Consider the following 17228-nt stretch of genomic DNA (forward strand, 5'->3'; position numbering starts at 1 on the left):
GTCTAACTTCAACTGATCCACGGTTCCATACAAGGATGAAACGGTCGTCCATTACTTCCAGGCTTTCAATAATCGAAAATTTGTTAGTTATTTCGTCCTAATTTAAGACTTTTAGCTATCCACTATTCTATACGATGTCGAACTGATAATTTCCAGTGGTTTCTTGATACAATGAAACCATAGAATTGTAAACCGATAGTTCATATTTTCATTTGTAATCATTATATGAAAGAAAATAATCACCATTTAATGCTACTGATTAATTTCTGTTTCAACTGACATCAATTTTTAATGAAAACTACATCGAAATATCCAAATATTATTTTAGTGTTAGGTAGTTGGAGGCCGTCGATACGATGTTTTCATCGACCTAGGTTTCTTCCTTAGTAGTTTTCAACAAATATTACTTGAAATCTATTTGAAACTGGTAGTTTGTATGTGGTTCGAACTAGTGTGACACAATATGAGACGTTACCACTGTACTATTTAGGTCACTACTGACATCCACTAATCGCTGGATAAAGAATAATGTTATGTTCATCAAGGTCTGATCATATCCTCGCTTGTGAATAGATACGTTTGAGGTTAACATAAACATAAAGCACTTATCTGTTTTAAGGGTTTATATTTTATATTGTTGATATTGAAGACTCTATATGATCAGCCTCTCTACAAGTATATTTACATGCTGATCAAAAAATTCAGTAAAATCGGATCGTATCTAAAAATCGAATCCAAGATAAGTGATTCTTTTTATGTAGGAGTCGTCAGCTATATATATATATATATATATATATATATATATATAAACTCCGACGTTGAAGTTTTCACTGAGATCCGAACAGAATAGTTATAGTTTCAGAAGTCAATTCATAACTTCTTGAGCTATCCATCAACCTGTTTAACGGGTACGAAATCATATATACATGGAGGGAGATTTGTAGCTCAGATAGATGTTTTTGGTAAATTTTTATTCACTGAATTAATTGGCTTAATTGTGAACCTTTTATCATTCTTCTGAGCAACATCATCGGCGCAATTTTCTACCACCAAGAATATAAAGGTTATCATCTCTCACATATATATATAATGGATAATTAACATCAGTTAACCTTTTGTTTACTCTCTCTAACTTTCATCCTAAATAAAGTACAAACCATTTAAATATTTAAAATATTAAGTTGAAATCACTACCGGTAATAAAGTTAATTTGGATTAACATGAATGGAACATTTGAAAGATCCCACTTATATATCATCATCATCATCATCATCATCATCATTATTATTATTATTCCTCTTACATGTCTATCAATCAAATTTTTCAGCTGTTAACAGAAACATTCTTAGTAATAGAACATTATTTTTTAAAAAAAACTGTCAGAAACACAGGAAAGAAATCTGATTGTGTTTTGATTTATTAAGAAAAATTGTCAAACTATATATATATATAGATAGAACACAATACAATCAAGTGAAAATATAATAGACAGTTACGTTATTTTTTGCTCCCCCTCCATCCATCCATTCATCCATCCATCCATCCTTCCCCCCTCTCTCTGTCTCTGGTTTAGTTACTGTTTTTAAAAAAAAACAATAATTTCACACATTTTTTTGGGAAAAGTTTTCCACGTAGTTAACAAATGACTTAAATAATTAGAAAAAAAAGGGTGAAAGATATTGATATGAATGAAATATCTCTTATTGTATATCATTTAAAAATTCAATTAAATTAGAATAACAATGAAGAAAAGAGAACGAGAGCTAGAGAGAGAGAGGAGGAGGGGCGGGAGGGAGAATGAAAGAAAAAAAGAGTAGGGAAAATGTAGAATCAGAGTAGATATATTTGCCCTATTGACATATTAAACACATGGGAATATTTCTTTTTTTTTTCTTTTTAAAATTGTAATAAAGTCACGAACTGTACTGTCAGTAAATATAAATTTTTCTTTCTTTCTTTCTTTCTGAATCTTTCTGAAATACAAAAAGAATCTGTGTTTAGTTAAGGGGATAGGTAGGGTACAACTGATAATGTGTATATGTTAAAGTTTATTTATATTAATGACATAAGGTATTTTGTGATAAATTCACAATAAATAGATTAATGAACTTCATTAGAACACAATTGTTTTCCTTTTTGTAGTAAGAGAGGATGTGAATTCTTCGGATAAAATAGTTGAATAAAATAATACTTAAATTCATTCTGTAGACATAGTTGAAAAAAAATAGTAGATTGGACAAAACTGTACCACTACAATGTAGTATGCATGGAGGACTGATTCTAGTTAGATAATCATTAGAAATCTAAAAGCACTAAACATCTATTTCATCTTAATATGGTACTGGTTAACAGTGCGAATATATGACTATAGCAGGAGTCGTATACAGGATATTCAGATTTCACAGTGGATGCTTAACTCATAGATATCTAGTAGCTTATATGCCTACGTTCAATCAATTCGTGACATTATATATAACCATCTTCTAATAACATTTGTTAGGTAATTGACTCCCATCCGACATAGTTGGACTTCACTAGTCAGAGATTCATTAGGACTATTGAAATTATCTCTCGAAGTCAGTCATTAGTGAGGTTGATGGAGATGATTTCATAATTTATAACACCGACTGATTTTAATTAGACAACTAATGAAAACTATTTTACTCCTATTAATTCTCTAATTTAAAGTGGTATATATATATCATTATTTGTAAGTTGTTGAAAACTGATAATGCAGAAGTTGAAGTAGAACATATTTCATTCTTATGCTTGTCCTATTAAATAACACAAAATATAAGATGGTGGTTGGAGGTATTTGACAAGATACCTTAGAGCTAGGTTTGGTGCTATTTGGTACTCATAAGTAAAGTGTACTTGTAATCTCGAGGGAACTGATGCATATCCTAAATTCCGCGCTACCTACAATTCAACTATTCTTCAATTCCTATTCTTTCAAAACATTTAACCAAACAAAAATAGTGACTATCGTTACATTACTTTACGTTCCAAATAGCTATTGAAATAAAAAATGTATACAGATCATTCAAATACAGTCATAGTATACACAGAATAAACTATAACTGGATAAGAAAGGTAATAGATTAAAATTAACATACTTTGGTCTGGAATACATAGGTATATCAAACTTAAAATCTATTTAGTTACATATAAATGATTCTATTCATTTCACTAATACGTCTTGTTAATCATTATAGACATTAGTTAATTTCAAGCAAAGTTTGATAGTGGTAAGCAGTGGAATCTAGGACGCGCGTTTCGTCCTATTTAGATAATGCGATGGCGTATAAAGAGAACGGTACTGTGCTCGAGATGCAGATACATCTCAGCTGACGAGTCCTAAATAAGACGAAATGGTGCGTGTTCTGGATTCCACTGCTAGCCACCATCTATCCAAGCTTAGAATGCTTGTGAATTAAGGCAATATCGAAGCAATACGCACAGTATACACAAATGCCAATAAAAGACTGATCAATTTCAGTCCTAAACATCAATGAAAACATCCAAGTAAACAAGTGGATTGATTAGTTCATTTCTTTTTCAAGTGCCCTATTACAGAAACACGCGATTTGGAGGGGGGAATTCAAGGTTAGAACTTAATTTGAACAATAATCTTTTCATACTATTCAAACAACTATAATCTAAAGCAGTTTTAATGTTTATGCTTGTAGTAATAGTAGTAGTAGTAGTGTGAGTAGTAGTAATATCATACACGTGACTGTAATATAAACAGATATAATTTCTCGTTATGTTTATATATTAATACAATATACAATAAAATATTTCATTATCAACATAATTCAGTCTAATTTGATATTCTCTTTTTTTGGTCTTCTTCTTTTTATTTTTTTATTCCACATGTTTTCATGCATCTTCATTTGAAAGACTCATTCAGAATAAACAATATACGTTTATACAAATTGTATACGTTTATGCAAGTTTTATTTAATTACATTTGTGTGAAATGAAAAGTCTGTTAGAGGAAGGGAGAGAGATAAGACACCCTGCTGTTATTTATTTATAAATAAATTGATTTCGAATCAAGGAGTAAAAATGTAGTAATAAGTATGGTTATGATGGATGAAATCAGCAAATGAATCCTGAGAGTTAACTCCTCAGCAATGTTCATCCACGATCTCGGTCGACGGATTCCAACCCTGGGCCATTAGTCTCGCGCGCGAACGCTAAACCTGCTGGACCACTGAGCCTGCCGGCATCCAGTGGTGTGGATGTCTAACCCCAACCAATCCACGAAATTGCGCGACCATCTTCCATTGTACTTAGGTAGATATTTGTCTCTATCCGACACGTATTAGCTCCACTGGTCACGGCTTCTTACTAGAACTCCGAGAATTCCCTCACGGAGCTAGTTCCGAGAGCGCGACTGTGGATGCGCACTGTTGAGGAGCCCCACAATAGGACGAAACGGCCTTCCAGTGCTTCTAGATTTTCAATGGTGATCTAAGATCAATCGGTTCATGATCTCAATAAAAAACTTAATAATTTACACAACCCCTATACTGAAATTTAACTGCTAACTTAATATGGCTGTCAGCTTTGCATATTATGATGATCTAATCAAGCTATATTAGAGATATTTGTTTCTTTAGGTCCTATCAAGTCAGACAGGTTGGTTGGAGAACGGTGAGACTAGAAACAGTAAATATACAGTTTGAGGGTGAAGTTGTACTGTTGACGGTACTGAATTGTAGTACAGTAAAGTAGGTGTCAGACAACTGGCATCTGCAAAGATGCCGATTTCTCATCACGAAAGAAGAGGGCTGAAAATGCCAGTCATAAAGAAAACACACCTCACAGCAAACCAAAGATTCCAGTGACAAGTAATAAGACCTTAAAAGCACGTAGCTAATGCATGTGAAACTACTCACAATGAGGCTATGTATGATCAACGTCAAGCATTTGTCACGCAGACACTGCGGTTACGATCGCGAGTTGTCACTGCCATCCTTATATCAATTTCTTACTGAGATTCCTCAAGAAGAAGGAATTAACAACTATCTTCACATTTTTAACAGTACTTAAGATCATTTTATTCAAAATAAAAATCCATCTTATATTGACCACTTTGACCAGTATACATTGGGACCAGGCTCTACGTTGATAATGACTAGCAATGATATGACTATCTACGATAGTTTACACTCCTAAATTGATTATTTCCCACAAGGATAATGACTAGCATTCAAGAAACAAAAGAAGGCCTAGAATACAACAGTCTTTACACAAGAGAAAAAAACACATCCAAGTTATAAATCAAAGCTTTATGCATAATGTATTACAACATCATATGACTAAATGAATTCTAATGTATGTTGATTGACAATTTATTTAACAATGGATCATTCTAACTTTAACATTGTTTTAACTCTTAAGTTATCTCATTAGTTTTAAATTATCATTTCTATCTGTAATAAGTGATTAATGAAGTAAAGAATAAAGTATTTATAAATGAAAATTCATTACAACAATCTCATTTTTGCTCATTTTTTCTCATTTTTTTTCTTTCTTTTTGTTGTCAAACCAACATTCATTATGTTTTAGACATTTTCTTAAATTCTTTATGAAATGTAATCAGAACTGTTTAAAAAATGCTGGTAATCCACGTGATATGCGCCGATTTCAAGTAAGTTACAATTGATAACTCGATATGATATGAAATTTTTTTTTAACTAAATGAATGGTTTATTATCAGAAGAGGTTTTGTGGAGATTTTAGGAATTTCAATGGTTGAAATCATGAGTCCATTGAAGCTAGACCGTCATGGGAAACCTGAAATCACTGAGAGGCCGTTTCGTCTTAGTCTGGGACTCTTCAGCAGTGTGCATTCACAATCCCGCCTCGCTAGATTCGAACCCAGGATCTGTCTCGCGCTTGAGTGCTTAACCTCTACACCACTAAGCTGGCCGGTATTCAACGGTGTTAATGTCTAACTTCAATTAATCCACGAAATTGAGCGACACATCCACCATTGTCTTCAGTGAGTTGCTATCTCACAACAAACCCGGTTGAACACCACTGGTCACTGCTTCTAACTAGAACTCCAGGAAGTGCCTCTTGAAGTCAGTCATTTGTGAGTAGATGATTATTATCAGAAGGGGTTTTGTGGAGATTTTAGAAATTTCAGTAGTTGAAATCATGAGCCGTCCAGTGCTTCCAGGTTTTCCATAATGGTTTAGCTCATGATTCCAACTATTGAAATAGTTTACTACCAGAAGGGGGGTTTATGAAAAGTTTTGTAATTTTATAATTGAATTCATGAGTTAATTGAAGTTAGACCATTATGGAATAATTGGAAGCACTGTTGAAAAGTCCCATACCAGGACGAAATGGCCGTCCAATGCTTCCAGGTCTTCCATGGTGTTCCAGCTTCAATTGACTCATGAATTCAACGATAAATAGTTTATATTTATTATTCTTAAACATAGTAAGTTAATAATAAAAACTTATAAATGTTAATGATAATTTATATTCGATATGAGATATTTGTAGTGAATGTAATTAAGGTTAGTTTTAGCTGGACAATCATTCAAAATACTGTAACATTGAACTAATTCACCTAACCAGGAATCCATCAGAAGTTGAACCCGGGACAATGAGGCTTCGCATTGAGAGAAGTGTATCGTCACAATTGAGTTAACATTCACTACAATTATCATCCATTTTTAATTGTGATTAATTTCTACTCATAAAGATTCATAGCAATATTCAATATTGAGAGCATACCACTACTATCTAAGTATCCTTATTTTTCGATGACCTGCCAAAAAAATGGGCTTTAGTATTCAGTCCTAAAACTGGTGCTGATATCATTAGAGCGTAATTCCATCTTATATGAGATTTGTTAAAAGATATTTTGCTGTCAAGTTTAAAATATTATATATCAATTAGAGAAGTGTTACTTCAAATAGTATCTAACAATGTTACCGTTTAATTTAAACATCCTCAGTAAGTTTAAATCCCGGTTGGTTTTTAAGTGAACTCTATCTAAAAAGTTCCATAATAACATAAAACAATAATCCAACGATACAATAGTTTCTAATAAAGTCAATTCATGATATAAACACTACAAATGTTTATTTACATAGGTCAATTCCAAAAAAAAGAAAAAAAGCGGTGCGACTAAAATTTATAGACGGTTTTTGAGCGACACTAATAACTAAGACCAAAGGAGTGTTATAAACCAGTATGAGGACTTCCAATTGTGATTTACATTTGACGTTTAAGGTTAAGAATAATATTTAAGTTTTTCATCACGAACTGACATCAGTTATAATGCCAAAACTTTATTTAGTCAAATGGATGAATGAATTTTACGCCAAAATCCTAGACCTATTAACTTATACCTGATTAGTTCGTCCATAAATTAGAGTCTCGCCAGGCGAGACCTTTGAATGAGTCTTAAGTGACCCTGAGAGATATTAGCCAATCAGCAAACAGTCAGTATGGAGTAGAAATATATTATAAAAAAACAAGGAAATAAAGTGGATACACTTGTTATACATGGTTCAAAAACTTGTCAAGGTTAGAAACAGGTTCAGAGGTTCTAAAATCGTAATGCATGCAGTAGAGGAAATCACCCATATGGCTACAGAATAGTCGGCCTCTGGAGCCATGATAAGGTCTCAAAACTCTTTCAGCCTCGACCACATAGCTTCAATATTGTTTATGTGCACTCCGGTTGTTGAGTGCACAAAATGCTACTTGTGGATAACGATACGATGCACATAACCAAGCCTATGTAGGAGTCTGTACACTCTCCAAACATCCGTATATATTGTAGTACCTGGTTGCAGCCAGTATTACTGGTGCTTTTATTATCCAGTTCGCGATAATTTTCGTAATTTGCCTTAGTTATGAATTATATATGAGGTTTTCATCACGAACTGATATCAGCTATAATGCCAGAAATTTATTTAGTCAAATGGATGAAAGGCTTTTGCGTTAAAATCCGAGATCTATTATCTTATACCTGATTGATTCATTCACAAATTATAGTCTCACCGTTTTACTTATTATGGCTGCTCAATTATCACGTTTTTTTTTACAAAATTCCCTGTGAACCGATCGTACGTTAGCATTAAGCACTGAAGTTGGCGCCGTAACCTTGAAATCTCTCAAACGCTTCTGATTGGCTAGTCCATAAATTAGAGTCTCGCCGTCTCGCCAAAAAAATACTTCAGTAGAAATCAAGAACAAGTTATTTCAATTTTCAATAAGTTAGTGCAATGAAAAATTGAAATGAGTAACAAAAAAAGTTTTCTTTTTCAAATGAAAACGTTACAACACATAAGTGACAATGATAAACAATATTAGCTGTATCATTGGTAATCATTTAGTCATTATCCATGTACAGCCTTATATCCCAATGTATCCTAGTTAAAATGGTCAATTTTCATTTTGAATGAACTAATCTCAAGTGTTGTTCAATGTATGAAAGTAGTTGTTACTTTTTGATTACTTACATATATATCATGATAAAATTACTTTATTCATAGTGAACAGTAAATGTAAATAAATATTTGTTTACTCATTTGTTCATTTTTCAATTATTTCGGCATTTCTATGTAAAAAGAGAAAAGAATAGCTAGCGTATGTACATTCATACATACCTACACACATACATATATACACACACATACATAGTTCATCACCTTTTAGGTTAGTAGTATAGGCTTGTGTATAGAGAAGTAAATTGATTATACTTAAATCCCAAGAGTAGTTATTCATGATTATCCATAAGGAAAGTAACATATTTTTTTTAAAAGAAATATGTTTTATTAACTATCTATGTATCTAATGTGTCCATAGATTTTGCTAAAAACAAACAAACGAATTTAAGTGGTTTTTTATTCGACTCAAATTTATATCTAACTTCAACTAATCCACGAAGTTAGACATTAACACCGTTGGATGCCGGCTCAATGGTCTACTGGTTAAGTGCTCGCGCGCGAAAGTGATATGTCCTGGGTTCGAATCTCGCAGGGGGTGAGGTTGTGGATGCGCACTGTTGAGGAGTCCCACAATAGGATGAAACGGCTGTCCAGTGCTTCCAGATTTTCCATGATGGTCTAGCTTTAACTGACTCATGATCTTAACCATTGAAATTACTATGATATCCACAAAACCCATCTGATATTAATCAAATTTATATATTGATGAACTAAAAGTGTATTATGTACATATGCTAATTTGCTATGAGTTTTTGGTTTTATCAAATGTATTTAAGGTTACTTACTTACTTACGGTTGTTACTTCTCATGGAGGAGTATAGGCCGTTTACCAGTATTCTGCACCCAAATTTGTTCTGGGTAATTCTTTCCAGTTACTATTCATCCTTTTCATATCTGTTTCCAATTCTCGGCGTTGTGTGTTCTCTGGCCTTCCTCTTTTCTGTTTCTCTCATGGTGCAGTTTGGTGATTTTCGCATTGTATACTTTTTCCACCTCCAGTGTCTTTTCCTAATTTTTCTTCAGCTAGAAGCTGATTTGTTCTGTCACATAGTAGGTTGTTACTGATGATATCCAGCCGACGGACCTTGAGTACCTTGTATAGACAATTGTTTAGATATACTTGTATCATTTTGATGATGATTGTGGTAGTTCTCGAAGTTTCGGCTCTATACAGCAGAACTGTTGTTGTTTTGAGTTCCATATGTTCTTCAACTGTAAGAATGCCGATGAATATTTAAGCTAGAATAATCAAATTAATGAATTTTGTTTTTCTCATTGAAGTATTAATTTAAAATTATTTAGTTAATGTAAGTCATTTGATCATTAACTCAATTATTTGGCGATTAAACTCTTGTCTCAAGGACTGAACGTCCTGAATTCAATCTCCGATTGAGTAATGAATGTACACTGTAAAGGCGTCACATGCTAAGTGGAATCAGCTGTCTAGTACTTTCTGGTTTTCATTGATAGTTTAAATCAACCAAGTCCGTGACATCAAACTATAATTAACTAAAATAATTATTCTGATAAAAGTCTGATTTAATACAGTTTTAAAGAGATTTCAACGTATTTTCAACGGTTAGTTTTAAAAAAAGAAAGAAAGATGGGATCTCTTTTTCAGTCCTAGTTTGCAAATTGTTAGCGGCAACTAATCGCAATCTTAAAATCTTTAAGTATTCTTGATGTATATGATCTACGCATGCTGACAAATTAATTTCTCAATACGGGATTGTGAAGATTGTTAAATTTTATATTGAAAACCAAGTCTGAGATTTTACACTAGTTATTTCCCATTTCATTACAACAAAGTAATTCTCTACAAGACTATGACTTATAGGCAACCTATTAGTGATATCGAAGTACTCTTGATAAGTATCACCTGCTTACCAGGATTAAAATAAAGTTATAAACAAATGTGTGGTATTCGGACTAGAACTAGAGTTAGGATTTCCATGACGAGTTAACAACAGCTATAATCCCGAGATGCTAATTATCCATACAGGTAAATAAGCTTTCAGCCTGATATTCAACATTCACTATCTTAGATATGATTAGTTTGTGCAAAACTTATAATCCTATGGAATTCTCAAAATAAAGTTGGTAGTTTTCCAAAAAAAATTATCGTCTTATGTGTGTAATTTGTGAATTTTCAAAAATGTGACAAAAAGACGATTCAACAGTGATCAGATCCTATTCATCACGTATGTTTTCAACTAGACTTGTTACTGTTGTATTTTTTGCTGTTCAACATTGACTAATTTCGACGCATGATTCCCATTATAAACTTCTGTCTTTTTTCTCAACCAAAAATACAAATGAAAAGAAAAAAAAATACTAATCACTATGGTGATTACCTCGCTAGGATTTGGCAACAATTTTTTTCATAAATCAAGAACGCGCCAACACATTATCCGGTTAACACATAATTAGTCAATTTAAACAAACAAATGAACGCCATTTTATTTGATGTTCTGTTTCTTTTTTACTCAAATTATTGATTATTTATGACCAGAAATAATGAAGAAAAGAAAAGGTTTATATCTATATCTGTTACCTTGTTTTCATTGTAATTCCTATGAAGGTTGCAATATCATCAACACATGCAATTGAACGTAAATTACTCTGTATATCAGATAATATGTTTGTGCATAATAATTCAAAACATGGACGTCGTATTCGTCGAACAGACTCCATTGATGGTGGTAAGTCTTTATTTGATGATTATCAATAATAATATTCTCGTTTAAAAACAATTTACAGTACTGGCCTATTTTAGTTAGAAAACCAGGAAACACTAAGCAGGTGTTTCTTTATTCTATGGAAATCATTATCTGTTCGTACTTATTACTAGGCTGTCGATGGAATTTGAGACTGTTATGAACTTCTGATTAAGCATCTACCTACAGACTAATGATTAAAAGTCCTAAAGTATAGATTCCTTAGTTCGAGTCTAAAATACATTAAAAGAAATCAGTTTACAGGAACCTATAATACTTTTTTGCATTCATTACAGCATGATTATTGATTGTTTGATCATGTATTTAGAGTATGTCTACCTTTTTTCAGCTCAGTCATTATGGATGAGTAGTGAAGGATAATATTATTGTCTTGCCATTATTACTGATCTAATTCTATCTAATAGGTTGTAATATGATCACTAGTTTAAGTGATTTAATATTTCGTTTACTGTACCTAGACTTTAAGTTGTTGGAAATAGTCGTTAGCAAGTCCTAAACCTTGGTACTTTTGTCAACTGACACATGCCAACGAGACATACTTACAATCCTGAAGTAATTGATAAACTATTTATGATTCGAACTACAACTTTTGCAACATTTAAGTTCATTTAAGTCCATCTAATTCCATCCGACCAAATAGCAAGAAACTAACTAGTCTGTAAACTATTTTAAATAAAAAAATTGTTTCAAAATCTGTGTGCTCTTCATTTAAAAATCACATTGTACTGTATATAATCTATTCTTAAAATTAACTAATTTTGAAATAATTATTTGTTAAAAAGAAAAAATTGAGATCATGAATGGATCAATGTTAGAACACAATTGAAAACTTGAAAGCCGATTTGTCCTAGTATGGGACTATTCAACAGTGCACATCCACGATCTTACACCAAAAATACTCGAATCCAAGATCTTTGATCTCACACGCGAACGTTTAACCTATAGATCACTGAGCTGGATGGTATCTAACAATCTTAGTGTCTAACTTCAACCACTCCACGATATTATGCCATCGTCCACCACTGTCTTCAGTGAATTACTATCTCACACTAGACACGGTTGAAGTCCATTGATGACGGCTTCTCACTAAAACATTAATCTATTCATGATCTCTATAAGAACTCAACAATCTTCACAACTCTATACTGATAACAAAAATATTGTTTATTTTCTACATTTAACTAGACATATTATTCTGTCTGTTAAAAGATAATGTTCTTTATTTCATAAAATTCATCCTATCGAATAAATCCCACTGATTGACAAATCTGTGTTACTGAGACCAAAAAGTACAGTTAACTACACACACGTACATGCACACACACACACACACACACGCATACATACAAAAGACATGTCAATATAAGTTACATCTATCTTTTATTCCTGTGCTTTCATACATGCATGCATAATGTATGTGTAACGCATGAATACTCATTATATAGTAAAGATGTTACCATTTTTTGTTTTACATTTCATTGTTTACTATAAACTGTATAACATGGTAATGTGCTTTAGAAAATAAGTAGAATAGATACTTTTCATTATTATTTTCTTTTACTAAAATGTCTCATGTATTATGCATAAATAGGGAATATTTAAAATAGTTTACTGTTCACAGATTATGATTTCAAACTGAGAGGAGTGAGGGGGTGGGGTGGGGGAAGTAGACAAACTGAAGAGGAGCTAAAATATTGAAGCACAAAAAGAGTTTATTAAGGAATGATAGTTAAACAAGTGAAAATGAGTAATGAGGATAGTCAACAAAAGACTCGATGGATTTTTGTTTAAATGATAAAGAATTACTATTATCATTATTTATTTTCCTGAAGGGTTTCAATAACAGAAAAATTAACATTTTTTTTTACATTTTGCCAATTGGGAAATTGACTAAACGTGAGTTTATGCAAAATAAAATGGGAAAATAAAAATAAAATTTGACTTTTTATTGTGTTTTTCTCTCTCTCTCTTTCACTACCTTTTTATCTCACATGTTTTAAAATTATCCCTAACCCCCCTTTTATATTCACCACTTCCACTACTAATACTATTGCCACCGTCTGTCGAATGCATTTCTCTTTTCAGGGGTAAGGTGGGGGGCGATAAATATAATGACTACGCTTTGAATAATTGATGTAATACTAATATATTTATTTAGAAGTATATATAAATTAAAGTGGTACCAAATGTTATTTGCAAGAAAAGAAATCTGTAAATCTACGCCTAGAATACACTATACACCCCTAAGTCGCAAGTTCCACCTTAAATTTTGAAAATGAAAAAAACAAATGCAAGTTTGTTTTACTAATAAGACGGAGATGAGTATTAGTCATACTATTTATAATTGGTAGTAACAGTAATAATAATAATAATGATAATAGTCATAGTGATTCACTTGAATAAGTACAAAAAATAGACGTCAAAATCTTGAATTTTTGTCTCAAAAAATAACATTATTTGGTGTTTTGGTAATTAAGCGCATATTTAAATATATACCTATTATGTATTATTATTAGTATTATTACTTCTCAAATTAATCAACTATTAAAATTACTACAATCTTCACAAGCCCCCATTTTGATAATAATTATCTTGTGGTCATTAATGAATAGCTTCAAGATGAATTTCATGGAATTTGAGCGAGAAATCGTCACCGATAGTGTTCAATCTGTGTCGAGTAGAGACAGGTATTTATCTCAGACAAAAGATGAATGATTGTGCAAGACCATGGATCGATTGAAACTAGATACTAACACCGTTGGATACCGAGATTAGATGGTGGTCGGAGGTAGTCGACAGGTAACCCTGGACCCGAGTTTTGTGCTACTTGGCACTCGTCAACAAGGTGTACCTGTAATCTTAAGGGAACTGGTGCTCCCTGGCGGATTTGATCCCGTGTCACCCAGCTTCACAGTCAGAGACGTTACCACTGAGCTATCCGGGCCGCGACCAACCTCCTGTAGGACTGAGATGTAATCACAATTGATTGATCACTGGGTGGTGACCATCGATCTGCACTAAATAAAGACTTGACACACATGACATTGATCACCACTCAGTGATCAATCAATTGTGACCGTTGGATACCGTTCAGTTCAGTAGTCTAGAGGTTAAGCGTTCGCATGTGAGATAGAAGGTCTTGGGTTCGAGTCGTTTTGGTGTGAGATTGTGGATGTACACTGGTGAGTAGTTCCATATTCGGACGAAACGGCTCTTTAATGTTTCTATATTTTCAATGATGGTCAAGCTTAGATCGACTCATGAATTTAACCATTAAAATTACTACAATCACCACAAATCCCCATACTGGTAATAATCTATAAAAGTTGATAAATTACTGAATACTTTCAGCTTTGTTTTTTCTTACCAAAAAACTATTTACAAGCATTGATTTAGTCGTAATCTTTGTCACTGAAATTGTGAAATGTGAATTATTGAAGTGTAGATTACTGAATTTTTAAGGATTGATATTGTTAGTTTATAGTTTAACAATTCCAGTATGGGACCTCTTACCAGTAGGAATCCATCACCTTATTGGGAACTGAATGCAGGAACTTCAGGTCTTAAGTAGGGAGCTAAACTTTTAAACCAGGGAGCTGGGATACTGCAGTTTATATGTTTAATTTTAATTAAGTTGTATTATTGTATGAACATTAGTTAATATTGTTGATGAATATTGTCATATATACAACATAGCTGAACTCCACCGCTTACAGCTTCATATCGGAACTCTGTAAATGTCCTCATGAAGTTAGTAACTAGTGAGCACACGATATTTATCAGTACGAGAATTTGTAGAGATTGTTGGATGTTGTTGATATTATGAATAGATCTAATTTGAACAACTAGTAAAAACTTGGAAGGATTGGATGGTCGTTTCATTCCAGTATGGAACGACCCACCACTGCAAATTCACGATCTAACACCAAAAATACTTGAACCCAAGACCGGTCTCACACACGAACGCTTAACCTTTAAACCGCTGAGCTGGATAGCATCTAATGTCTAAGTTCAACCAATCTACGACATTACCCGACCGTCTATCATTATTTTCAATGAGTAACTGCTTCACACTAGGCAAGGTTGAAGTCCACTGGTGACGGCTTCTCACTAAAACTTCGTGAAATCCATCTTGAAGCTAGTCACTAGTCAGCACAAGATGATTATTATAAGATTTATAAATTCAACTTTTAAAAAGATCACTACAATATTCACAAAGCTTATTCTGATACAAAAAAACAATAAGTGTGGAAAAACATTGCTTAAAGTGATAAACTAAAATTTTGGAATTAAAATGGACTATAATTGGTAAGGGTATGGAAACACAATAAGTTGAATAACAGTAAACTATCAATAGAGTACAAGAGGGGGACAGTAATGTCTTTGGAAAACTAGGGGTTAAGATCATGAATAGAAGAATAGGGTAAATAAGTTTCTTTTGTAAGCACATTTCTAGCTATTCAAAATGTATGACATAAGCTTCGACAATGTCAAGAAGATAGAAGCCTATTTGTGTTCTCCCAAATTCTAATCTCCTGAATCCTCATTTTCTCATTTTTTCTCTTTCCAAATTTATTTCACTGAACTATACTCTTTAAATAACATCTTCAAACCTTAATGTTTCCGATTACTGCTCATACTCTTAACGCCTCTACCACTACGGGATTTGAATAGACAACTGCATCTCTGTGCTAATGTGGTTTGGCAACTCGAACTGATGTACGTACGCACGTACTAAGTCCTACGTTGTTACTGACTGACTGACTGACTGACTGACTGACTGAATTTTTTTACACCATGGAGATGACTCTGAACGCTGAATCTGCTTGACTAAATGACCCATGTTCATAAGGTGTTCAATTATACACAGTTAATAAGCTATTGAATTCACTTTTCAGTACCAAGTTACTTTTCTGTTAGTATAAAAAAAGGTAAGGAAATTTCCTTTTTGACACTGTTATTCTATTGAAAAAAGACAACACTTTATGGGAAATAATGCTATCTACTACTAATATTATGCATATACATAATCTTATAGAAATAAATTGTAATGAAAATTTATCCTCTTTTCTATACTAGTTATAATCATTATTATGATTATACTACTAATATAATTAGTTCATTAAATGAGTAGATGATTGAACAAATAAATAATTGAAGGAAACCGATAATCCATGAACTCATATATATATATATATATATATATATATATATATATATATATATATATACGTGTATATGAGTTCACATACACACACACACACACGAACACTCACGTATATTGATGAACAATTCACAGCATGATAGAATAAATTCCCCCCCCCGTTCAAAACTAAACTTATTCCTTTATTATAACAACACACGAGAAAAAACAAAATGTGGTACCATTAACAGCAAGAATCAACAATAAGAAACTGACAAGAAAAAAAATTTATTCACACTTTGTTTTTTTTGTAATGTGAACAGAAAACCCCCTGAAAAAAAAGAAAGAAAGAGAACGGGACACAGCAATAACAACCATACACTATTACTATGTATATACATATAATCCAAATGAACACAAGTTTAGATATGGTTGTAAGAAGGGAATAAATGAGAACAAAAAAAAGACAACAGTTCACCAGTTATACATGGGGAGTAATTAATATTTGCACCGAAAAGAAAACAAAATAATGATAATACATCTGAACTATGAAAGAATAGTTGTCTTATTTGTCTTCGATTTCTGGAGAATGTACACACTATTTACACATAGTTTTAATTGAATCTAGCTCTTCGTCTATCTACTGATTGTTTACCCTTAGGGTATCTTGATTCTTACTTGTTACTCATGATTTTCTTAAATAAATTTAAAGAAAAAAAAAGTAATTTGATTCTAACTGAGAAAAAAGAAAGAAACGATGCCTTTGTGAATGTAATTTATAATGATGTATAATTATTGAATAGAAGCGGGGAGGGGGGAAACATAGTTGAAGGATAGAATTATTTTGTAAATAATTCA

The 17228-nt window shown here is 32.5% G+C and overlaps 1 protein-coding gene across 1 annotated transcript in view; it reads left to right on the forward strand.

Annotated features, from left to right (window-relative positions):
• Window positions 1–17228, forward strand: part of EBF1 (Transcription factor COE1) — an 82213-nt gene that overhangs the window by 23207 nt on the left and 41778 nt on the right. Inside the window, exons 7-8 of the mRNA XM_035733335.2 lie at window positions 5581–5662; window positions 11071–11191. Coding sequence (XP_035587260.2) covers window positions 5581–5662; window positions 11071–11191 — 203 coding nt within the window. The remainder of the gene's footprint in view (window positions 1–5580; window positions 5663–11070; window positions 11192–17228) is intronic.

Source organism: Schistosoma haematobium, chromosome 3 (assembly GCF_000699445.3).
Source record: "Schistosoma haematobium chromosome 3, whole genome shotgun sequence".
In the NCBI taxonomy this organism is placed as follows: Eukaryota; Metazoa; Platyhelminthes; class Trematoda; order Strigeidida; family Schistosomatidae; genus Schistosoma; species Schistosoma haematobium.